General features: G+C 49.6%; 5 protein-coding genes across 5 annotated transcripts; all 5 read right to left on the reverse strand.

Moving 5' to 3' along the window:
• Nucleotides 1–1007: 1007 nt before the first annotated feature.
• Nucleotides 1008–1771, reverse strand: LOC126378671 (histone H2B). Its single transcript, XM_050027049.1, has one exon. The coding sequence runs from the start codon at nt 1604–1606 to the stop codon at nt 1232–1234; it is 375 nt and encodes a 124-aa protein (XP_049883006.1). The 5' UTR covers nt 1607–1771; the 3' UTR covers nt 1008–1231.
• A 7055-nt stretch (nt 1772–8826) lies between these two features.
• Nucleotides 8827–9714, reverse strand: LOC126378653 (histone H1B-like). The gene has a single exon (XM_050027031.1). The coding sequence runs from the start codon at nt 9638–9640 to the stop codon at nt 8936–8938; it is 705 nt and encodes a 234-aa protein (XP_049882988.1). The 5' UTR covers nt 9641–9714; the 3' UTR covers nt 8827–8935.
• A 3070-nt stretch (nt 9715–12784) lies between these two features.
• LOC126378672 (histone H2B) lies at nt 12785–13540 on the reverse strand. The gene has a single exon (XM_050027051.1). The coding sequence runs from the start codon at nt 13376–13378 to the stop codon at nt 13004–13006; it is 375 nt and encodes a 124-aa protein (XP_049883008.1). The 5' UTR covers nt 13379–13540; the 3' UTR covers nt 12785–13003.
• Nucleotides 13541–13789: 249 nt separating this feature from the next.
• LOC126378675 (histone H2A) lies at nt 13790–14491 on the reverse strand. Its single transcript, XM_050027054.1, has one exon. The coding sequence runs from the start codon at nt 14489–14491 to the stop codon at nt 14117–14119; it is 375 nt and encodes a 124-aa protein (XP_049883011.1). The 3' UTR covers nt 13790–14116.
• A 4028-nt stretch (nt 14492–18519) lies between these two features.
• On the reverse strand, nt 18520–19409 carry LOC126378657 (histone H1B-like). The gene has a single exon (XM_050027036.1). It carries the CDS (start codon nt 19333–19335, stop codon nt 18631–18633), a length of 705 nt encoding a protein of 234 aa, XP_049882993.1. The 5' UTR covers nt 19336–19409; the 3' UTR covers nt 18520–18630.
• Nucleotides 19410–24250: the final 4841 nt, after the last annotated feature.

A 24250-nucleotide genomic window follows, 5' to 3' on the forward strand; every position in this document is an offset into this window, starting at 1 on the left:
TAATATTATAATACCTATATATATATAAACTATATATATTATAATTTGTTTGTATGCGATGTTAAAATACGTTGAAACTATATTATCATAACAGAAACTCTTGTGGCCCTGAAAAGGGCCTTTTGAAGCGTAAAGACAAACAAGACACGCGCACGGTGGGAAGTGCGCGCGTCGTCGGTCTTTGGCGCTGTGTGTGCGTGCGCGTGTATTTTAGGCGCGTTCCCCGCGGATTCTGCGAGCGAGCTGAATGTCCTTTGGCATGATGGTGACGCGCTTCGCGTGGATAGCGCAAAGGTTGGTGTCTTCGAAGAGACCGACGAGGTATGCCTCGCTCGCCTCCTGGAGGGCCATCACAGCGGAGCTCTGGAAACGGAGATCAGTCTTGAAATCTTGAGCGATCTCGCGCACCAAACGCTGGAACGGCAGCTTGCGGATCAGCAATTCGGTACTCTTCTGGTAACGACGGATCTCACGGAGGGCGACGGTGCCGGGCCTGTAGCGATGGGGCTTCTTGACACCACCGGTTGCCGGTGCGCTCTTACGAGCCGCCTTGGTGGCGAGTTGTTTACGCGGTGCCTTACCACCGGTCGATTTACGAGCTGTCTGCTTGGTACGGGCCATCTTTTAGTCGCGCGCGCGAAGGAGAACCTGCAACGTCAACGTACGAGAGTTTACTGAATAGTTCACTATTCCCCTACCTTCTTTTATATATAGTATAATGGACCGTTCGCGGGCGGGTGGAGAGGGGGGGCGCGGGGAGAGGACTCCGAAACGACAACAGCGCCACCTGAAGTTTATATTATAAATTATTATTCGTGATAGTGGTACATTTTGTTTTTTCTTTTATATACTCATAGGTACATTTCTTTATGATCATCATATGCGTGTGTAAATAAATATTTCCACTTATGTACATAAGTTGATTTGACTTACTAAACAACAAACAAAATTCCTACATCACCATTATTCTAATGTCGTAGTTAATTTTAACTTAATTTTTCAATTTACTTTCTACCGTGTCTTACGTTATTTGAAATTAATTAATTACTTACATAACATAACAACATTAATTATATTATATCGATTGTGGATCATCATTGAAACATAATATTTTATATATTGAACGAGTTTGTGGCCCTGAAAAGGGCCTTTTGTACGTTTGGCGCGAACACACACGCACGGCAGATTGTTTTAGTCGTCTGCCTGTGTATGTAGTCGGTCGGTGGACGCTTCACTTGGAGCTGGTGTACTTGGTTACGGCCTTGGTGCCCTCGGATACTGCGTGCTTGGCGAGCTCACCGGGCAGAAGGAGCCTCACGGAGGTCTGCACCTCCCTCGATGTGATAGTTGAACGCTTGTTGTAGTGAGCGAGACGCGATGCTTCGGCGGCGATACGCTCGAAGATGTCGTTCACGAACGAGTTCATGATGGACATGGCCTTGCTCGAGATACCGGTGTCGGGGTGTACTTGTTTCAACACCTTGTAGATGTAAATGGCGTAGCTCTCCTTCCTCTTGTGCTTCTTCTTTTTCTTGTCAGACTTGGAGATGTTCTTCTGGGCTTTGCCAGATTTCTTAGCTGCCTTTCCGCTTGTCTTGGGTGGCATTTCGACTAATGAACGAGTAAACTGAGAGCGTGTGCGTTATACGATAGACTCGGGACGAGACGTGTGCGCGCCGGTCGAAAAAATCGAACCTACATCAAGTTTTCGGTACGCTACTAGCGGGCTTTGCGCGCATTAAACGGACCAATCGCGTCCCTCGGCGGTAATAAAGCGGGACGGGTATATTCGCTATCGCCGTTATACACCGCGACCGACTCTGACACCACCCCCCACACATACGTAATACGTAATATTTTTATTTATTTTTTGAAACGTTTACTTATACGTAGATTTTGTATTATATTATATTTTTCACTTTAGATTATCTTTAATGACAATAATTTGATTTGATTCAATTATATAGTTCAAAAACAGTCAAATTGTTAAAATGACGACGAGTCTGTGTGTCTGCTCACCCCTTTTCGGGGTTCGTTGGTACATACGTGTACGTGATGACATGTTATTTATTCACCATAATAATTATTAGGTTTTATAATAATAATATTGCACTAATATCGTAATTGCTTGCTAATATGTATGTATGTAAGTTATGTAATTATTAATATTATGTCAAAAGTACACATATATCGACGATTGTTTTAACCGTTAGAAACTTTTTTATGATTATTGAACAATTTTGTGGCCCTGAAAAGGGCCTTTTTAACGTTGGGGTCCCGTCCCCTCGTCGTCGTAGTAGATAGAGAGAGGGAGAGGGCCGCTTCGAGGTTGGTTCGGACGCGCTTAAGCCTTCTTCTCGGTCTTCTTGGGAAGGAGCACCGCTTGGATGTTGGGCAGCACACCACCCTGGGCGATGGTAACGCCAGACAGGAGCTTGTTCAACTCCTCGTCATTCCTGATCGCCAGCTGCAAGTGTCTCGGTATGATTCTGGTCTTCTTGTTGTCGCGTGCGGCGTTACCGGCCAACTCGAGAACTTCGGCGGCCAGGTATTCCATCACGGCGGCGAGATACACCGGAGCACCGGCACCGACGCGCTCGGCGTAATTTCCCTTGCGGAGCAGCCTGTGAATACGACCCACGGGGAACTGTAGACCGGCACGGTTGGAACGGGACTTGACCTTGCCCTTTACTTTACCACCTTTGCCGCGACCGGACATGATTGAGATAGATTTAACTTGAAACACACACAAAAAACACTATTGCGACACCGCGCAATAGTCGACCGCAACGTACGAAGTCAGTGGGTATAATAAAAACGTCGGACGTAAAGCCTTCTCACGCGCCCTCTTGTGGGCACGGGGGATCTTCCGGGCTCTTGGAGCCCCTGCAGATGTAGCAATCGCGGCTGGTTACGACCAGCCGGTGTTGGGTTGCCTCGCTGGCGCGGCTAGGTGCACCGTCATGGTGCTGGGTGGCCATTCTGCGGCTTAGATGCTGCGATGGCCTGTCTGCGGCTTGGAGGTAGGAACCTCACTGTACGAGCTCTCTAGGTAGGGCTCGTCCACGTCTCTCCGGGGGGCGCGCGTGAAGCGGCGCAAAGCCCTGAAGAAACTGATGACTAGAGTTGTCTGCGCGGTCGAACATCACCCGCGCGAGACGACTTATGAAGGCGTCTAGGCCCTCCCATCTCAGGTCTTTCGCTATCGTCCGGTTGCTGACGAAGCGAGGGGCTGCTAGTATCATTCTCAGTGATAGATTTTCCTGCGCACGGAGCTTTCCTCTCTGTAGTTCGGATACAAGAGCGTACCATGCGGGCGCCGCGTAAGTTAGGCGGGACCGCACGTACGTCTTGTATATCCCTAGCTTGGTGCGCAGGGGCAGGCGGGAATCGAGGATAGGGCGGAGGTTGTACCGCGCCTGCTTCGCCTTGAGGAGCACGGTGGACACGTGCTTAGTCATCGTGAGATTCCTGTCTATGGTAACCCCCAGGTATTTCACCGAGGGTTGCCATGGGATGTCCTGTCCCAGCAGTTTCAGGGTAGATGGCTGCTGACTTCTCCCCGTGATCAGCGCCTGGGTCTTCGCGACGTTCGCCTTCAGTCGCCATCTGTCTAGCCAGTCGGGAAGGGCGTCAAGTGTGGGCTGCATTTTAGATACGGCGTGCTCGGCTTTGTACGACGACACGAAGAACGCCGCGTCGTCCGCGAAGAGGCCGAGTTGGACCTGGCCCTCCACCGGGATGTCGTCCGTGTAGAGGGCGTAGAGTGCTGGGGACAGGCACGATCCCTGAGGGACTCCGGCTCTTATGGGCCGCTCTTGAGAGGTGGCGTCTTCCACCGCCACCACAAATTTCCTCCCCTCGAGGAAAGCCGCAATGACTTTTACAAGTCTCCTCGGTGCTGGTGACCTCGACAGCTTGTACAGCAGTCCCTCGTGCCATACCCTGTCGAAGGCTTTTTCCATATCTAAGAGTACTGCGACGGTGAACTCCCTCTTGTTCATGTTGCTCGCCATGTAGTGCAGTACTCTTGTAAGCTGCAATGTCGTGGAGTGGCCAGCTCTGAACCCGAACTGTTCATCCCGCGGTGTGATGTGTGGCTGCAGGTGCGTTAGTAGAAGCCTCTCAAAAGTCTTCGACAACGTGCTGAGGAGAGTGATTGGACGGTAACTCTCCGGCTTCTTAGGGTCCTTCCCGGGCTTCGGGAGCATAATCACCCGGCCGAGCTTCCATTCCGTGGGAAAGTGTCCCGAGCGCATGATCCCATTGAACAGGCGTGTCACCGCCACTATGACTCGCGGGGGAAGTGTCCGCAGTGCCATGTTTGGGATCATGTCAGCGCCCGGGGCCTTCTTGGGCTTAGCTTTCTGGAGAGCTCTCTTCACCTGGCCGGGTGAGAAGAAGACGGGGTCCTCTTCCGGTCCAATCGGCGTTGCGAAGTACTCTTCCAGTTGTTGATGGACTGCAGCCACATGGGGTGTGTTCGCAGTCGGGTTCGGGGTGAATTGCTGTTCGAGGCACTCGGCGAAGATCTCCGCCCTATCTTGGGCCTTGTACCTCGGCTGGCCATTCTCGTCATGCAGCGGGCGTACTGCTTCCTTCTTCATGCCAAGATTTTTACATAGACGATGTACTGAGGGCAAGTCGTCATCTATCGAGGCGATATAATTGTCCCACGACAAGGCAGCATGGGTCACCAGCTCCGCCTTCACTCTGGCTGTGAGGCGGTTTAGCTCTGACTTCAGTGTAGGGCAGCCAGAGTGTTGCCACTGCCGTCGCACTCGGCGCTTGTCCTCGAGGAGTGCTTTTAACCGCGGCGGGAGGGAGAGCCTCCTCTCGCCTCTCGGGACGGTGTGTGAGGCGGTTGTTAGAGCGCTATCGATGTCGGCGGTCAGTAGCTTGGCGGCTCTTTCTACGTCGTCGGCCGATGAGACTGGGCCGGTGTGGGATTTCTCCTCCAGCTCCGTGATGAAAGTCTCCCAGTCGATGACGGTGCGGCTTCGGGGTGCTTGTACCCTGGTGGGGAGTTCGTTCAGGGTAAGCAGGACCGGACGGTGATCGGAGGGGAGGTCTGGAAGGACCTCCTGATATGGCGGCGTGCGTAGACCTTTGCTGACCACTATATCCAGTACATCGCATGTGCCCCAGGTGTTATAATGCGTGGGCTGGGTGGGTCCGGTGACTTCGAAGTCTTCGTCTTGTGCTAGCCTCGCGAGTTTCCTCCCCGCCTCGTTCCGGGCACGCGAGTTCCAGGCCGGATGTTTTGCGTTGAGGTCCCCCGCGAGGATAGTGGGCATCGGTCCGTTTAGGAGGTCTTTGAAGAAGGTGGTGTCGAACAGGTCGTAGGGCGGTCTATAGACCGCGAAGATGCGGAGGTCACTGCCGTTCACTTGCACGTCGATCCCGAGAGCATAGTGATCTTGGTACTGCCCGGAATCGACGGGCTGGTGGACAATGGTCCTCCGCACCAACACGGCCAAGCCTCTGTATGGCTTGCCATCGGGGGCCACCTCGTCCCTTCTGTACGCGATGTACCCGGGCGCCTTGAGGACCGTCGAGCTGCGCAGGTGGGTCTCACTGACTAAGAGAATGTCGACGCTTTGCTCTTTTAGAAAGTTTCTCAGTAGGAGCATTTTCCCCGTCAATGAGTGGGCGTTCCAATGGACTATCCTCAGTGACTTATGCATTGCGAAGTCCTTGCGTGGCTGCGCTGAGAATAGTCGACGATGTCCCTGGAGTGGCCAGAAGCGCCTGCCTCAAAAGTGCGAGCAAAGCGTCGATCTCCGGGGCCGGCGTAGTGTTGGCTGAGGTGGGGGGGGGCGCCGTCGGTCCGTGAGGGCCGGTTTTCCCTGCTTTCTTCGTCTTTTTTTTCTTACCCTTCCCTCCGCGCGGCCGCGGCGGTAGGTTGGGAGCGGGCTGACGCGCTGAGGCCGGTCTGGCTGGGGCCATCAAAGAGCCAGTCGCGGTCTCTGTAACTGTTGCCTTTGCAACAGGCGCTTGCGGATTGTAGGTCTTTTTTGTTGGGGCGGTGGGTGCTGCGGTCCGGGTGCGAGCCACCGTGGACGCCCTCTTGTTCCTGGCCTCCCTCAGGAACACGGGGCAGCTCGTGTGGTTAGCCGGGTGTGGCCCCTTGCAGTTCACGCAAGTGGGCAAGTCCTCTTTCGGGCGTGGGCAGTCACCGGCCGCGTGTCCCTCTCCGCAACGGACACAGGCGATGGGGCGGTGGCAGTTGTGAGAGGAGTGACGGAAGCCCTGGCAGCGATGACATTGTGCTGGCCCCCTCTTACCCCTCCATGCCTCGATTTTAACCCCCGGCATGCATAAAAGTTCGGTCACCTCGTAGATGTCGGGGGTGGGTTCTGGGGTGCGCGACAATTGGGCGAAGTAGATGCAGCCGGGCCTTCCCTCCCTTGCCCGGATGCTTTTTACGTATTCGCAGTTGTAACCCTTCTCCTCGATTGCGGCGCGGATCTCCTCCGGGTCAGTTTCCACCGGGAGGCCCCTGATGGCGACTTTCAATTTCTTCTCTTCGGGGAGGGCGTAAGAGAACCAAGAAATCTCTGTTTGTGTTTCTAGCTGAGATAGGTACCTTTGGATGAGCCTATATTCGCCCTCGTCCGCCGGTGTAAAACGCACCCCCTTGCCGAATGGGCGCGCGTTCGGGGGCCTCCCCAGTTCCTGGGCGATGGCCTTGAAATGTTTGGCCCAGTCTGGTAGGTATTCCACTACTAGTGGAGGGTACCTAGGCGGTTTCGGTCCCGTTTGGGGGGTAGCTTGGGGAATTGGTCCTGTGGCTGTTTTTGCGGCGGTGGTTGTTGTTGCTGGGAGGGTGGGGTGCTGCCGCACCGCGGCGGCAAATGTGGGAGCCCTCCCCTGTGTAGGCGGCGGTGGTTGGGGTGCGGCCGTGGTAGGCCTAACTGTTATTTGAGCCGCAGAGGGCGGACGAGCAGCCGTGCGGCCGGTCGTGCTGGGCGGCGGCGACGTCGGTGGGGTGCGGAACTGGTCCGACGACTGGACTTGAGAGTTTGTTGGTTTGGGGGTAGGCATTAAAAGATGCTTACCCTTAATCCTGGGGTCCCTTGGTGGCTGAGATGTTGTCGGTGTCTGTGTGGGGGCCGTCGGCTGCGGGCGCGGCTTCGCTACCGGGGTAGGCAGCGGGCGCGGTGGTTGCTCCTGAGGTGCGGACGGGGGCGTAGGGGCGCGCGGCGGCGGGCGCGGAGTGCTTCCTGCGCTCAGTGAGCGCCGGTGCGCCTCATCGGGCGGCGTCGCGATCGGTCGCGATGAGCGGCAGATGCGGAGGAGCTCCGCGCAGTGCCTCTTGTGGGCGTTGGTGGCGTCTTCTTCGTCGCCGCTAGGGCGTCTTTTCCTGCGCGCGATCGGCACAGGCGGCAGTGAGTAGGGGAGCTGGGCCTGCAGCTCGAGCGCTGCCAGGTCGCACGGGGCCAGCTCGTCGGTGTCGCCCAAGTCGTACTCCATGAGCCGCACGTAGGTCGCCATCCAGCGGAGCATCCCGACGGACAACAGGGAAGTCCTCTGTAATCTAGCCAAGATCACGAGGTCCTTCTCGTACTGTTCGCGGGGTGTCTCCGCCGCATGACGATACGGCGACTCTGGCGGGGCGGTTGAACCCGACGACGAAGTCGGGGGCGGGTGCGGGGGAGCGGAGCGCGGCGTAGGCGGCGGCATTCGCTCACGGGACGATGGCCTGCTTGTGGTAGCAGGTGTCGCGGCGGTAGCAGGTGTCGCGGCGGTAACAGGTGTCGCGGCACGCGCGGGGGTGGGGGGGGTCGGTCCCTCCATGGCAGGTCGGGCGAAATTGCCTTGACGCGACAGCTCTGGCGGGTTGACAGACTGCCTGTCGCCGTGTATCCTTGCCCGGGGCTTGCCGCTGGTGGCAGACCGGGTTCGGACACACGGAGGGGCGAGTCAACCGCGCCGGCCTAGTGTGAAAAGGCAATCCCCGCTAGTGGGTATTTCGAAAAAGATCGAATACCCACTAGGTCGAACTCGCGGCGAATGGTTGCTCAGCAACCACCCGCGAATTCTCGCGAATAAAAACTATGCTGTCCGAGCGTACTTAAAAGAGAAAAATGGCGTATGGCGCATCCAACTCATAACAAGGCAAGGCACTCCAAAAAAACGTCGGCCGTATAGCCGGACATTTATATAGAAAACGCGAGTGTCACAAATAGTGGGGTCTGCGCGCAGTTAGAGCGAGACAAAACGCGAATGAACGACGTGATGCGCGCGCAGCAAGGAAGGCAGTCGGGCAGTCGGGCGGGTGGGTGCGTTCGCGGGCGGGCGGGGTGTGTGTTTCACCCGTTTGAGAGAGAGAAATTGAAAATTTGAGCGATTAGTATGAATCACTAATGAAGTTAATTAATTAACGAACGAACGAACCAACCGATGATATTACGTTCGTTGTGTATCTTAATAAATAATTAAGATAATATTATGTATGTATAATAAATATTATGGTAGAATGAGAGCAATCTTTTATGTACGTACGTACGGTATGTGTATATACCTAGCCTAGGTGTGTTATTATAGGTGTTGTAATATTTTTTTAATTCGCGCAGCATCCGCTAGTTGCAGTATCGAAAAATACGTAAATGTTATGGATGATGATCTATTATTACTACCTATAATCTATTGATTCATTGTACGTGTTGTATTGTTTGGTGAAGTGAGGTTATTTTTAAAATTTACCTATATGGTGTGTTTTTATCGGTAGAGAGGAGGTTAGGTAGGTTTTTTTTTTTTTTTTTTTTTTTTCATATCGATGTAGAATAGTATGAAACCGTATATAAGAGTATCGGAACAATTTGTTAGCCCTGAAAAGGGCTTTTTGTTGCGCGTTGCTTTAAAAGCGCGCGCGCGGCTGTTTGCTGCTGCTGCTGGTGCGGCGGCGGCGGCTGCGGCGATGGCGGCGCGTTTACTTCTTGGACGCTTTCTTCGCTGCGGCGGCCTTAGATTTAGGCGTAGCGGCGGCCTTCTTGGGTTTCGGCGCCTTCGGTTTCTTCGTGGGCGGCTTGGCGGTCTTCTTTGCTTTCGGTGCGGCGGCGCTCTTCGCCTTTGCGGGAGCGGCGGCCCTCTTGGCCGCGGCGGGCTTCTTCTTGGCGGCGGCCGCCTTCTTGTCCTTGGTGGCGGCGGCGGCGGCGGACGATTTAGCCTTGGCCGGCGAGGAAGCGGCCGGTTTCTTGGCCTTCTTGGGCGAGGCGGCCGCGGCGGCTGCCTTCTTCGGTTTAGCGGCGGGTTTGGCGCCCGCAGCCTTGCTTGACGCCGGCTTCTTGCCGGAGGAGGACTTTGACTCCAACTTGAACGAACCGGACGCGCCTTTGCCCTTGGTCTGGATCAGGGCGCCGGATTCGACGGCGCTCTTCAGATATTTCCTGATGAACGGAGCCAATTTCTCAGCGTCGACCTTGTACTGGGCGGCGATGTATTTCTTGATCGCCTGCAGGCTGGACCCGCTTCGTTCTTTCAACTCTTTAATGGCGTTGTTTACCATTTCAGATGTCTTCGGGTGGGTCGGCTTCGCCTTCGGCTTCTTAGCACCGGCGCCGGCGGCGGACGCCTTCGGCTTCTTCGCGGGCGTCGTCGGTGCGGGAGCCTCGGATGCGACTGCTGTATCGGCCATTTTCGCAATATTCAAGTAAGTAAGTAACTAACTTTTAATAACACTGTGTGTACTGTACGAGTTGTATGTATGAAACTTCGTGCGTGCGCCCGGTACAGGTGGCGCCACAGACCCCACGAGCGGAGCAATACTGTAAGGAGAGCCGCTGTGTCGCGAGACGTTTTCTCGTATGATAACTTCCAACTTTTCACTTACACGTATCGATGAATATCGATAAAACTAATTATATATAAATATTTGTGACTAAATATACGTATATTGATATTATTTTTGAGTTCTACCAACTGTTTAAATTTTATTTAAACGTGTAAAAGTATCGAATACGGCGATAAAAGCGTTTATATTCACCTTTGGTGTCGTCGCTCACCTAGTGTCCACTTCAAAAGTTATTTTTCTCTATAAAAATTAACGCGTCGGTGTCTAATGTTCGATAATTCAACGCCTAGGTTCCCGACCTTCTATACGATAACAATATATTGCATATTTCCAATGATTTTGACGATTTTTAACGTGTAAATGTTGGAGGTCGTAAAACACTCGTACCCTACTCTTCACAACTACGGACGGCTCTATTCGGGACGTATAGATTTTGTTATTGCAATAATTTATATATTTTTTAAATAAATTATGTAATACGTTATATAAGGATATATACTATTATTATTAAATGTGTGTTAATAAAACTCTAAACGCTAAAAATCCGTCGAACGTCCACGCGCACACAACTCACGGCGCTCTCTCTCTCTATCTAGAATCTCTCATACACGTCGTACATACACGCACAGACCGCATCTCTGTTGTACACAAGTGTATGTATTTCACTTGATTTATTTATTTATTTTAAATTAGATATAAATCTTAAAAAAAAAAAAAAAAAAAATGAATAAAATATGTATAATACGCTCGCACGTCTCGCTCACCTTACTAGTTAGATTCGTTAACATAAGGACTAGATATTATTATGTATACTTATAGGGTATCCAAATAACATAGAATTGACTGACTAATTATAAAATATTATATTATGAGTGAGTGAGTAAGTTACCGTATGCAAGGGGTTGTGTTTAGTTGAGACGCCTACACCGACGCGTCTCGGCGCCCTACGGGCCTCGATGATCACAAGCAACTTTACCCACCCACTCGGCTGGGTATATTCGTAATTTGTACATATTATTGAGGTGTTATTTATTATATAGTATCGACGTAATATCGTGAAACATTTTGTAAAACAACAGTGAACCATTTGCGGCCCTGAAAAGGGCCTTTTTGATTTGTGTGTTGTTCTTTCGACCGACACACACACGAGGTGGGCGATGACGCCGGCGCGGCGATGGTAGACTTAACCACCGAAACCGTAGAGGGTGCGGCCCTGACGTTTCAGAGCGTAGACGACGTCCATAGCAGTGACGGTCTTCCTCTTGGCGTGCTCGGTGTAAGTGACCGCGTCGCGGATCACGTTCTCGAGGAACACCTTGAGGACACCACGAGTCTCCTCGTATATCAAACCGGAGATACGCTTGACGCCTCCTCTGCGGGCGAGACGACGGATGGCCGGCTTGGTGATACCTTGGATGTTATCACGGAGTACCTTCCTGTGACGCTTAGCTCCTCCCTTTCCCAGACCTTTGCCTCCCTTACCGCGACCGGTCATAATTATATATGTTTTTATAAAAACACGAAATTAAATTGTACACAAACACGCACGACGCGCGACGCAGTGACGACGCTCAACGGGCGAATGGCGGCTAAAATAGGTTCGAACGCCGTTATATATACAGAATCGTCGCGTTCGCGGGGTGGTAGTGTAGCGAGCGAGCGAGGGGGGAGAGATAATACCAAACAAATGACTGACGACGACACTCCCGAGACATCATATTAGGTATATATTATAACGAAAATACCTAAAAACAGCGGCGGTAGAATTCGATTCTTTCTTTTTCCTTCTATTATCATTGTTTTTGAATATTACAATTAAATTCCGTTATGTACATACGCTACTCTTCTTTCCTATAATAATACGTTTCAACTTCTTTAACAAAGTCGATGTAAATATGTAGTTTACTAAAATGCAAATCGTATTAATTAAGTACTTAAAACCAAAAATAAGGTTATTCATTAATTAATTTATGTTGCAATAATTTATATGTAAGTATGTGTATTCTCTAATATTATAATATTTGTTTGTATGCGATGTTAAAATACGTTGAAACTATATTATCATAACAGAAACTCTTGTGGCCCTGAAAAGGGCCTTTTGAAGCGTAAAGACAAACAAGACACGCGCACGGTGAGAAGTGCGCGCGTCGTCGGTCTTTGGCGCTGTGTGTGCGTGCGCGTGTATTTTAGGCGCGTTCCCCGCGGATTCTGCGAGCGAGCTGAATGTCCTTTGGCATGATGGTGACGCGCTTCGCGTGGATAGCGCAAAGGTTGGTGTCTTCGAAGAGACCGACGAGGTATGCCTCGCTCGCCTCCTGGAGGGCCATCACAGCGGAGCTCTGGAAACGGAGATCAGTCTTGAAATCTTGAGCGATCTCGCGCACCAAACGCTGGAACGGCAGCTTGCGGATCAGCAATTCGGTACTCTTCTGGTAACGACGGATCTCACGGAGGGCGACGGTGCCGGGCCTGTAGCGATGGGGCTTCTTGACACCACCGGTTGCCGGTGCGCTCTTACGAGCCGCCTTGGTGGCGAGTTGTTTACGCGGTGCCTTACCACCGGTCGATTTACGAGCTGTCTGCTTGGTACGGGCCATCTTTTAGTCGCGCGCGCGAAGGAGAACCTGCAACGTCAACGTACGAGAGTTTACTGAATAGTTCACTATTCCCCTACCTTCTTTTATATATAGTATAATGGACCGTTCGCGGGCGGGTGGAGAGGGGGGGCGCGGGGAGAGGACTCCGAAACGACAACAGCGCCACCTGAAGTTTATATTATAAATTATTATTCGTGATAGTGGTACATTTTGTTTTTTCTTTTATATACTCATAGGTACATTTCTTTATGATCATCATATGCGTGTGTAAATAAATATTTCCACTTATGTACATAAGTTGATTTGACTTACTAAACAACAAACAAAATTCCTACATCACCATTATTCTAATGTCGTAGTTAATTTTAACTTAATTTTTCAATTTACTTTCTACCGTGTCTTACGTTATTTGAAATTAATTAATTACTTACATAACATAACAACATTAATTATATTATATCGATTGTGGATCATCATTGAAACATAATATTTTATATATTGAACGAGTTTGTGGCCCTGAAAAGGGCCTTTTGTACGTTTGGCGCGAACACACACGCACGGCAGATTGTTTTAGTCGTCTGCCTGTGTATGTAGTCGGTCGGTGGACGCTTCACTTGGAGCTGGTGTACTTGGTTACGGCCTTGGTGCCCTCGGATACTGCGTGCTTGGCGAGCTCACCGGGCAGAAGGAGCCTCACGGAGGTCTGCACCTCCCTCGATGTGATAGTTGAACGCTTGTTGTAGTGAGCGAGACGCGATGCTTCGGCGGCGATACGCTCGAAGATGTCGTTCACGAACGAGTTCATGATGGACATGGCCTTGCTCGAGATACCGGTGTCGGGGTGTACTTGTTTCAACACCTTGTAGATGTAAATGGCGTAGCTCTCCTTCCTCTTGTGCTTCTTCTTTTTCTTGTCAGACTTGGAGATGTTCTTCTGGGCTTTGCCAGATTTCTTAGCTGCCTTTCCGCTTGTCTTGGGTGGCATTTCGACTAATGAACGAGTAAACTGAGAGCGTGTGCGTTATACGATAGACTCGGGACGAGACGTGTGCGCGCCGGTCGAAAAAATCGAACCTACATCAAGTTTTCGGTACGCTACTAGCGGGCTTTGCGCGCATTAAACGGACCAATCGCGTCCCTCGGCGGTAATAAAGCGGGACGGGTATATTCGCTATCGCCGTTATACACCGCGACCGACTCTGACACCACCCCCCACACATACGTAATACGTAATATTTTTATTTATTTTTTGAAACGTTTACTTATACGTAGATTTTGTATTATATTATATTTTTCACTTTAGATTATCTTTAATGACAATAATTTGATTTGATTCAATTATATAGTTCAAAAACAGTCAAATTGTTAAAATGACGACGAGTCTGTGTGTCTGCTCACCCCTTTTCGGGGTTCGTTGGTACATACGTGTACGTGATGACATGTTATTTATTCACCATAATAATTATTAGGTTTTATAATAATAATATTGCACTAATATCGTAATTGCTTGCTAATATGTATGTATGTAAGTTATGTAATTATTAATATTATGTCAAAAGTACACATATATCGACGATTGTTTTAACCGTTAGAAACTTTTTTATGATTATTGAACAATTTTGTGGCCCTGAAAAGGGCCTTTTTAACGTTGGGGTCCCGTCCCCTCGTCGTCGTAGTAGATAGAGAGAGGGAGAGGGCCGCTTCGAGGTTGGTTCGGACGCGCTTAAGCCTTCTTCTCGGTCTTCTTGGGAAGGAGCACCGCTTGGATGTTGGGCAGCACACCACCCTGGGCGATGGTAACGCCAGACAGGAGCTTGTTCAACTCCTCGTCATTCCTGATCGCCAGCTGCAAGTGTCTCGGTATGATTCTGGTCTTCTTGTTGTCGCGTGCGGCGTTACCGGCCAACTCGAGAACTTCGGCGGCCAGGTATTCCATCACGGCGGCGAGATACACCGGAGCACCGGCACCGACGCGCTCGGCGTAATTTCCCTTGCGGAGCAGCCTGTGAATACGACCCACGGGGAACTGTAGACCGGCACGGTTGGAACGGGACTTGACCTTGCCCTTTACTTTACCACCTTTGCCGCGACCGGACATGATTGAGATAGATTTAACTTGAAACACACACAAAAAACACTATTGCGACACCGCGCAATAGTCGACCGCAACGTACGAAGTCAGTGGGTATAATAAAAACGTCGGAAACGTAAAGCCTTCTCACGCGCCCTCTTGTGGGCACGGGGGATCTTCCGGGCTCTTGGAGCCCCTGCAGATGTAGCAATCGCGGCTGGTTACGACCAGCCGGTGTTGGGTTGCCTCGCTGGCGCGGCTAGGTGCACCGTCATGGTGCTGGGTGGCCATTCTGCGGCTTAGATGCTGCGATGGCCTGTCTGCGGCTTGGAGGTAGGAACCTCACTGTACGAGCTCTCTAGGTAGGGCTCGTCCACGTCTCTCCGGGGGGCGCGCGTGAAGCGGCGCAAAGCCCTGAAGAAACTGATGACTAGAGTTGTCTGCGCGGTCGAACATCACCCGCGCGAGACGACTTATGAAGGCGTCTAGGCCCTCCCATCTCAGGTCTTTCGCTATCGTTCGGTTGCTGACGAAGCGAGGGGCTGCTAGTATCATTCTCAGTGATAGATTTTCCTGCGCACGGAGCTTTCCTCTCTGTAGTTCGGATACAAGAGCGTACCATGCGGGCGCCGCGTAAGTTAGGCGGGACCGCACGTACGTCTTGTATATCCCTAGCTTGGTGCGCAGGGGCAGGCGGGAATCGAGGATAGGGCGGAGGTTGTACCGCGCCTGCTTCGCCTTGAGGAGCACGGTGGACACGTGCTTAGTCATCGTGAGATTCCTGTCTATGGTAACCCCCAGGTATTTCACCGAGGGTTGCCATGGGATGTCCTGTCCCAGCAGTTTCAGGGTAGATGGCTGCTGACTTCTCCCCGTGATCAGCGCCTGGGTCTTCGCGACGTTCGCCTTCAGTCGCCATCTGTCTAGCCAGTCGGGAAGGGCGTCAAGTGTGGGCTGCATTTTAGATACGGCGTGCTCGGCTTTGTACGACGACACGAAGAACGCCGCGTCGTCCGCGAAGAGGCCGAGTTGGACCTGGCCCTCCACCGGGATGTCGTCCGTGTAGAGGGCGTAGAGTGCTGGGGACAGGCACGATCCCTGAGGGACTCCGGCTCTTATGGGCCGCTCTTGAGAGGTGGCGTCTTCCACCGCCACCACAAATTTCCTCCCCTCGAGGAAGGCCGCGATGACTTTTACAAGTCTCCTCGGTGCTGGTGACCTCGACAGCTTGTACAGCAGTCCCTCGTGCCATACCCTGTCGAAGGCTTTTTCCATATCTAAGAGTACTGCGACGGTGAACTCCCTCTTGTTCATGTTGCTCGCCATGTAGTGCAGTACTCTTGTAAGCTGCAATGTCGTGGAGTGGCCAGCTCTGAACCCGAACTGTTCATCCCGCGGTGTGATGTGTGGCTGCAGGTGCGTTAGTAGAAGCCTCTCAAAAGTCTTCGACAACGTGCTGAGGAGAGTGATTGGACGGTAACTCTCCGGCTTCTTAGGGTCCTTCCCGGGCTTCGGGAGCATAATCACCCGGCCGAGCTTCCATTCCGTGGGAAAGTGTCCCGAGCGCATGATCCCATTGAACAGGCGTGTCACCGCCACTATGACTCGCGGGGGAAGTGTCCGCAGTGCCATGTTTGGGATCATGTCAGCGCCCGGGGCCTTCTTGGGCTTAGCTTTCTGGAGAGCTCTCTTCACCTGGCCGGGTGAGAAGAAGACGGGGTCCTCTTCCGGTCCAATCGGCGTTGCGAAGTACTCTTCCAGATGTTGTTGGACTGCAGCCACATGGGGTGTGTTCGCAGTCGGGTTCGGGGTGAATTGCTGTTCGAGGCACTCGGCGAAGATCTCCGCCCTATCTTGGGCCTTGTACCTCGGCTGGCCATTCTCGTCATGCAGCGGGCGTACTGCTTCCTTCTTCATGCCAAGATTTTTACATAGACGATGTACTGAGGGCAAGTCGTCATCTATCGAGGCGATATAATTGTCCCACGACAAGGCAGCATGGGTCACCAGCTCCGCCTTCACTCTGGCTGTGAGGCGGTTTAGCTCTGACTTCAGTGTAGGGCAGCCAGAGTGTTGCCACTGCCGTCGCACTCGGCGCTTGTCCTCGAGGAGTGCTTTTAACCGCGGCGGGAGGGAGAGCCTCCTCTCGCCTCTCGGGACGGTGTGTGAGGCTGTTGTTAGAGCGCTATCGATGTCGGCGGTCAGTAGCTTGGCGGCTCTTTCTACGTCGTCGGCCGATGAGACTGGGCCGGTGTGGGATTTCTCCTCCAGCTCCGTGATGAAAGTCTCCCAGTCGATGACGGTGCGGCTTCGGGGTGCTTGTACCCTGGTGGGGAGTTCGTTCAGGGTAAGCAGGACCGGACGGTGGTCGGAGGGGAGGTCTGGAAGGACCTCCTGATATGGCGGCGTGCGTAGACCTTTGCTGACCACTATATCCAGTACATCGCATGTGCCCCAGGTGTTATAATGCGTGGGCTGGGTGGGTCCGGTGACTTCGAAGTCTTCGTCTTGTGCTAGCCTCGCGAGTTTCCTCCCCGCCTCGTTCCGGGCACGCGAGTTCCAGGCCGGATGTTTTGCGTTGAGGTCCCCCGCGAGGATAGTGGGCATCGGTCCGTTTAGGAGGTCTTTGAAGAAGGTGGTGTCGAACAGGTCGTAGGGCGGCCTATAGACCGCGAAGATGCGGAGGTCACTGCCGTTCACTTGCACGTCGATCCCGAGAGCATAGTGATCTTGGTACTGCCCGGAATCGACGGGCTGGTGGACAATGGTCCTCCGCACCAACACGGCCAAGCCTCTGTATGGCTTGCCATCGGGGGCCACCTCGTCCCTTCTGTACGCGATGTACCCGGGCGCCTTGAGGACCGTCGAGCTGCGCAGGTGGGTCTCACTGACTAAGAGAATGTCGACGCTTTGCTCTTTTAGAAAGTTTCTCAGTAGGAGCATTTTCCCCGTCAATGAGTGGGCGTTCCAATGGACTATCCTCAGTGACTTATGCATTGCGAAGTCCTTGCGTGGCTGCGCTGAGAATAGTCGACGATGTCCCTGGTGTGGCCAGAAGCGCCTGCCTCAAAAGTGCGAGCAAAGCGTCGATCTCCGGGGCCGGCGTAGTGTTGGCTGAGGTGGGGGGGGGCGCCGTCGGTCCGTGAGGGCCGGTTTTCCCTGCTTTCTTCGTCTTTTTTTTCTTACCCTTCCCTCCGCGCGGCCGCGGCGGTAGGTTGGGAGCGGGCTGACGCGCTGAGGCCGGTCTGGCTGGGGCCATCAAAGAGCCAGTCGCGGTCTCTGTAACTGTTGCCTTTGCAACAGGCGCTTGCGGATTGTAGGTCTTTTTTGTTGGGGCGGTGGGTGCTGCGGTCCGGGTGCGAGCCACCGTGGACGCCCTCTAAAACGTCGGCCGTATAGCCGGACATTTATATAGAAAACGCGAGTGTCACAAATAGTGGGGTCTGCGCGCAGTTAGAGCGAGACAAAACGCGAATGAACGACGTGATGCGCGCGCAGCAAGCAAGCAAGGAAGGAAGGCAGTCGGGCAGTCGGGCGGGTGGGTGCGTTCGCGGGCGGGCGGGGTGTGTTTCACCCGTTTGAGAGAGAGAAATTGAAAATTTGAGCGATTAGTATGAATCACTAATGAAGTTAATTAACCGATGATATTACGTTGTGTATCTTAATAAATAATTAAGATAATATTATGTATGTATAATATATTATGGTAGAATGAGAGCAATCTTTTATATAGGTAGGTATATACCTAGCCTAGGTGTGTTATTATAGGTGTTGTAATATTTTTTTAATTCGCGCAGCATCCGCTAGTTGCAGTATCGAAAAATACGTAAATATTATGGATGATTATGATCTATTATTACCTATAATCTATTGATTCATTGTACGTGTTGTATTGTTTGGTGAAGTGAGGTTATTTTTAAAATTTACCTATATGGTGTGTTTTTTATCGGTAGAGAGGAGGTTAGGTAGGTGGTAAATTTTGTTGTATTTTTTTTTTTTTTTTTTTCATATCGATGTAGAATAGTATGAAACCGTATATAAGAGTATCGGAACAATTTGTTAGCCCTGAAAAGGGCTTTTTGTTGCGCGTTGCTTTAAAAGCGCGCGCGCGGCTGTTTGCTGCTGCTGCTGCTGGTGCGGCGGCGGCTGCGGCGATGGCGGCGCGTTTACTTCTTGGACGCTTTCTTCGCTGCGGCGGCCTTAGATTTAGGCGTAGCGGCGGCCTTCTTGGGTTTCGGCGCCTTCGGTTTCTTCGTGGGCGGCTTGGCGGTCTTCTTTGCTTTCGGTGCGGCGGCGCTCTTCGCCTTTGCGGGAGCGGCGGCCCTCTTGGCCGCGGCGGGCTTCTTCTTGGCGGCGGCCGCCTTCTTGTCCTTGGTGGCGGCGGCGGCGGCGGACGATTTAGCCTTGGCCGGCGAGGAAGCGGCCGGTTTCTTGGCCTTCTTGGGCGAGGCGGCCGCGGCGGCTGCCTTCTTCGGTTTAGCGGCGGGCTTGGCGCCCGCAGCCTTGCTGGACGCCGGCTTCTTGCCGGAGGAGGACTTTGATTCCAACTTGAACGAACCGGACGCACCTTTGCCCTTGGTCTGGATCAGGGCGCCGGATTCGACGGCGCTCTTCAGATATTTCCTGATGAACGGAGCCAATTTCTCAGCGTCGACCTTGTACTGGGCGGCGATGTATTTCTTGATCGCCTGCAGGCTGGACCCGCTTCGTTCTTTCAACTCTTTAATGGCGTTGTTTACCATTTCAGATGTCTTCGGGTGGGTCGGCTTCGCCTTCGGCTTCTTAGCACCGGCGCCGGCGGCGGACGCCTTCGGCTTCTTCGCGGGCGTCGTCGGTGCGGGAGCCTCGGATGCGACTGCTGTATCGGCCATTTTCGCAATATTAAAGTAAGTAAGTAACTAACTTTTAATAACACTGTGTGTACTGTACGAGTTGTATGTATGAAACTTCGTGCGTGCGCCCGGTACAGGTGGCGCCACAGACCCCACGAGCGGAGCAATACTGTAAGGAGAGCCGCTGTGTCGCGAGACGTTTTCTCGTATGATAACTTCCAACTTTTCACTTACACGTATCGATGAATATCGATAAAACTAATTATATATAAATATTTGTGACTAAATATACGTATATTGATATTATTTTTGAGTTCTACCAACTGTTTAAATTTTATTTAAACGTGTAAACGTATCGAATACGGCGATAAAAGCGTTTATATTCACCTTTGGTGTCGTCGCTCACCTAGTGTCCACTTCAAAAGTTATTTTTCTCTATAAAAATTAACGCGTCGGTGTCTAATGTTCGATAATTCAACGCCTAGGTTCCCGACCTTCTATACGATAACAATATATTGCATATTTCCAATGATTTTGACGATTTTTAACGTGTAAATGTTGGAGGTCGTAAAACACTCGTACCCTACTCTTCACAACTACGGACGGCTCTATTCGGGACGTATAGATTTTGTTATTGCAATAATTTATATATTTTTTAAATAAATTATGTAATACGTTATATAAGGATATATACTATTATTATTAAATGTGTGTTAATAAAACTCTAAACGCTAAAAATCCGTCGAACGTCCACGCGCACACAACTCACGGCGCTCTCTCTCTATCTAGAATCTCTCATACACGTCGTACATACACACAGACCGCATCTGTTGTACACAAGTGTATGTATTTCACTTGATTTATTTATTTATTTTAAATTAGATATAAATCTTAAAAAAAAAAAATTATGAATAAAATATGTATAATACGCTCGCACGTCTCGCTCACCTTACTAGTTAGATTCGTTAACATAAGGAAGGTAAGTACTAGATATTATTATGTATACTTATAGGGTACCTATCCAAATAACATGGAATTGACTGACTAATTATAAAATATTAAATGAGTGAGTGAGTGAGTGAGTAAGTTACTGTATGCAAGGGATTGTGTTTAGTTGAGACGCCTACACCGCCGCGTCTCGGCGCCCTACGGGCCTCGATGATCACAAGCAACTTTACCCACTCGGCTGCTGGTGTAATGTTTAAGAATTTAAAGATGAGATGATGAAGAATGGATGTATGAAATAAGATGTAAGACAATGTGTTTACTCGAATTTATTAATCACTAAGAAAACCAAAGTTACACAAAAATATAAATAGGTATTTGGAACTTTTAAATCCTAAGGGTACATTCCAGGTATTCAAGGCCACTGGTCATTCGTTAAGCATTATTAAAAGAAATAAGAAAGGTATTATAAAAACCTCCCTAGCTCGTTTGCCCTCGGCGGCGGGAAGGAAGCCGAGCCGACTAGGAGCAGCTACCAATAAGCTGTAGCTGTAGCAGAACAGCTGTACAAAACACCCGTCATAGAACAGAACAGCCTTCGTAAAACAGCCATCCCAAAACAGCCATCACGAAACAGCCATCCCAAAACACCTTCCCAAAACACCTCCTGTCGGAGGTCGAGAAGCCACGTATGCGGCCAACGTACGATGACGTCGATGCCACGACGCTGGGACAAAATGGCGGAGCAACGTGTCCACGCCACGGACACCAAAACCACACCAGAATAAAAATTTACGAAGATTTGGCGGCGCGTGCGACGGAGTTGCGGGCCACCGGTCACACGCTTATAAACCGCCCGAAATTCACACTAAAAATCGAAGGTGTGGACACACCCGCTCGGCGGAGCGCTGTCTGGGGAATGCGGCAGCTCGCAGGCGCAGGACTATATAAATCGCCCAATTCAACGCCTACGTCACGGACAAAGCTAGTACGACCTCAATCGTCCGTTAGATGACGCCGCCGTCGCACACTCAAAATGCAAGTTATTAACAAGTCCAAGGACAGGAGACAGACCGAAAATTCCCAAATATAATTTTGTATTAAATATTGACACCAACATTCTTCAGCAGCCACGTGACAAGGGACTCCAAGATATAGCCTTCCGTATAATATCGGCACACGCCATCTTCCGGTTACTGGTGGAAAGTCGCCGACTGCGGAGCCAAACGATAGCAAGTCGATGCTTCCGGACCTTACATCGAACAAGGCGAGATGGCGCTGTGTTCAATACTACACAAAAAAGCTATAAAACGGATCCCCTGTAACTAATCCGGAGGCTGAAAGAAACGGCACTACAATACCTCCCCACCCAAAAGGATTTCCGAGTGAAAAAAAAAATAATTAAAAAATAAAACAAACGAGGAAATCCCAGCTGGCCCTCCAGCTGATCCCTCAAACAAACCAAAACTCAAACCTCCACAAAAATATTCAAGAGAAATAATTTAAAATAAAAAGTAAAACTATAGCAATGAAAATAAATAAAGGCAAAAAAATGCCATTCCGTACAAACAGTAAAAAGAAAATCCTAGAAATACAAAGAAAAACTTAAAAAGAATAGAAAAAAAATAAAGGCAAAAATGCCATTGCCGGCGGAGGCCAAACAACGTAAAAACTTGCCTGTGACGGCACATGAACCACCCGTGCTCACCATGAGCACAACAACATCTGATAGCATCCAAGAAATTCTTCGCATCCAAAAATACTTCGCATCCAAAAAATACTTCGCATCCAAGAAATACTTCGCATCCAAGAAATACTTCGCATCCAAGAAATCGCATCAATAGCGCGCATACGAGCGCCAAAAACATGTCGGTAAGCAAGTCGCAATGACTCATTACAACAACAATACGTGTCCGTAGCAATAACTACGTCCACCAACGAACACTAACGACTTCAAAAGCCATCAGTCACAACCACCACTCCCTCAACATCTTAAAATGGTGGGGAAGTGACCTCACCTTACAATTGGCGAGTGCTCGACCCCAACCATCAACAAACACTAATGACTTCAACAGCCATCAGTCACAACTACCACTCTCTCGACATCTCAAAATGGTGGAGAAGTGACCTCACCTTACAATTGGCGAGTGCTCGACCCCAACCATCAATAAACACTAATGACTCAACAGCCATCAGTCACAACTACCACTCCCTCAACATCTCAAAATGGTGGAGAAGTGACCTCACCTTACAATTGGCGAGTGCTCGACCCCAACCATCAATAAACACTAATGACTTCAACAGCCATCAGTCACAACTACCACTCCCTCAACATCCTAAAACGGCGGGGAAGTGACCTCACCTTACTATTGGTGAGTGCTCGACCCCAACCATCAACAAACCACACGATTAGGTACTAATCCCTACCTAACGCGAAACAAAAAAAAGAGAAAAAAAAAAATATAAAAAAATCGACCCAACTTGTTGATGGCGGCGCGGCGTGCCGCCGGTGTGGCCGCGCGTCCACCCGCAAGCTGCTCGGAAATAAAGTTATAAAGAGAAAAAAAAATTAAAAAAGAAATAATAAAAATAACTGGATATGTCGACAGTGGCAGTGTGGGGAACCTAGGGAATGCCCACACGTCCACCGTCAACAATATAATAGGCCACAATTTGCCAGTGGCGGCGCGGCGAGCCCCACAGCGGCCGCGCGTCCACCAGTAAATCGGCTCCTACAACAACTAACCTAAATGATTCCCCAACGCTGCCGGTGTACCCACACCTTCAAAATGTGAAGATGTATAGTACAAGTGGTGGCCCTGCACCACGAAATAATACCTCGTAAATTATTTCATCTTTACGTAATAGACGAAATTTAATTGGACGTCCTTCCAATCCCATGATTAAAAAAAATGAATGACCAATGTACTTTAACAAAGATTTAACTAAGTACTAAGTTTTAAAGAAAAAAAAATCAAAGAATATTTTCATTAACTAAGTACCTACGTGAAAAGTAAAAATAAATGCAAATAATCAAAATGCAAATGTAAAAAGTAAGTTATTTGTAAAACTAACAATGTATAAATGTTATTTATATATAGTATTTAATCCAATTCAAAAGATTAGAAACTATCCGGTAATAGAATACAAAACTATTAAGCAAACAATAGCTCAACAATAAAAGATTGTACCACGTAATACTAACGAGCGTATCAAAAAAAAAACAAAACCAGTTTATTTGCTATAAGCTCAAAAGGAATGCAAGATAGATAACAAGCACGTAGGTACTTATGTATAGCCGTGGTTATACAACCAAGAACTATAATTTCACTAGACAGCAAGTTAAATGTTTAATTGAAATTAGGCCGAAATGCTTTTATAAATTGTTGCTTAATTTGAAAGAATTTACAAATTGTAAATAAACCTTGAGGGTATAAAACAAAAATTTAATTCTAAACTCACGCCAAGTTTCATAAAATTTTGAAGAAAAAAGCTGTATAGCAAAGCTAAGCAGTAAACTAGCAACAATAATAATTTTACTCAAGAATGTTAAATATTTAAAGTTACATTAAAAAAAACCTTCGTAGGGTATATAATGTTTTGTTTTATAAAAGCAAATTTGTGATAAAAACAAAAAAGTAAGCTCAAAATTTTAAGAAACAATTAAAGAAGTTTAATAATACGGAAAAATAGCTGCAACGCAGTATAATTTTTTTTAACAATGTGATGTTATAAAATGCTATACGAGTTCAAAGTCCAAACTTTAAAAGTATGCAAAGCAAAAGAAATAATATATAATGCAAATGTAAATTTAAAAACACAGTTATACAAAATAGTTTGTAGGTATTTGGAAATTAACTTGTTTCGTTTAAAGCACACATCAATATGAACACGATAAATCTTATTCACTAGGGGGTAAATGAAGAAACACCACCACCACACAATTTGTTCTTTTTACACGTTACAAAAAAAAATACACAACGAATGACCAGCCGATCCTCGAGCGAAA

The sequence above is a fragment of the Pectinophora gossypiella genome, chromosome 27 (assembly GCF_024362695.1).
Source record: "Pectinophora gossypiella chromosome 27, ilPecGoss1.1, whole genome shotgun sequence".
NCBI classification, from domain to species: Eukaryota; Metazoa; Arthropoda; class Insecta; order Lepidoptera; family Gelechiidae; genus Pectinophora; species Pectinophora gossypiella.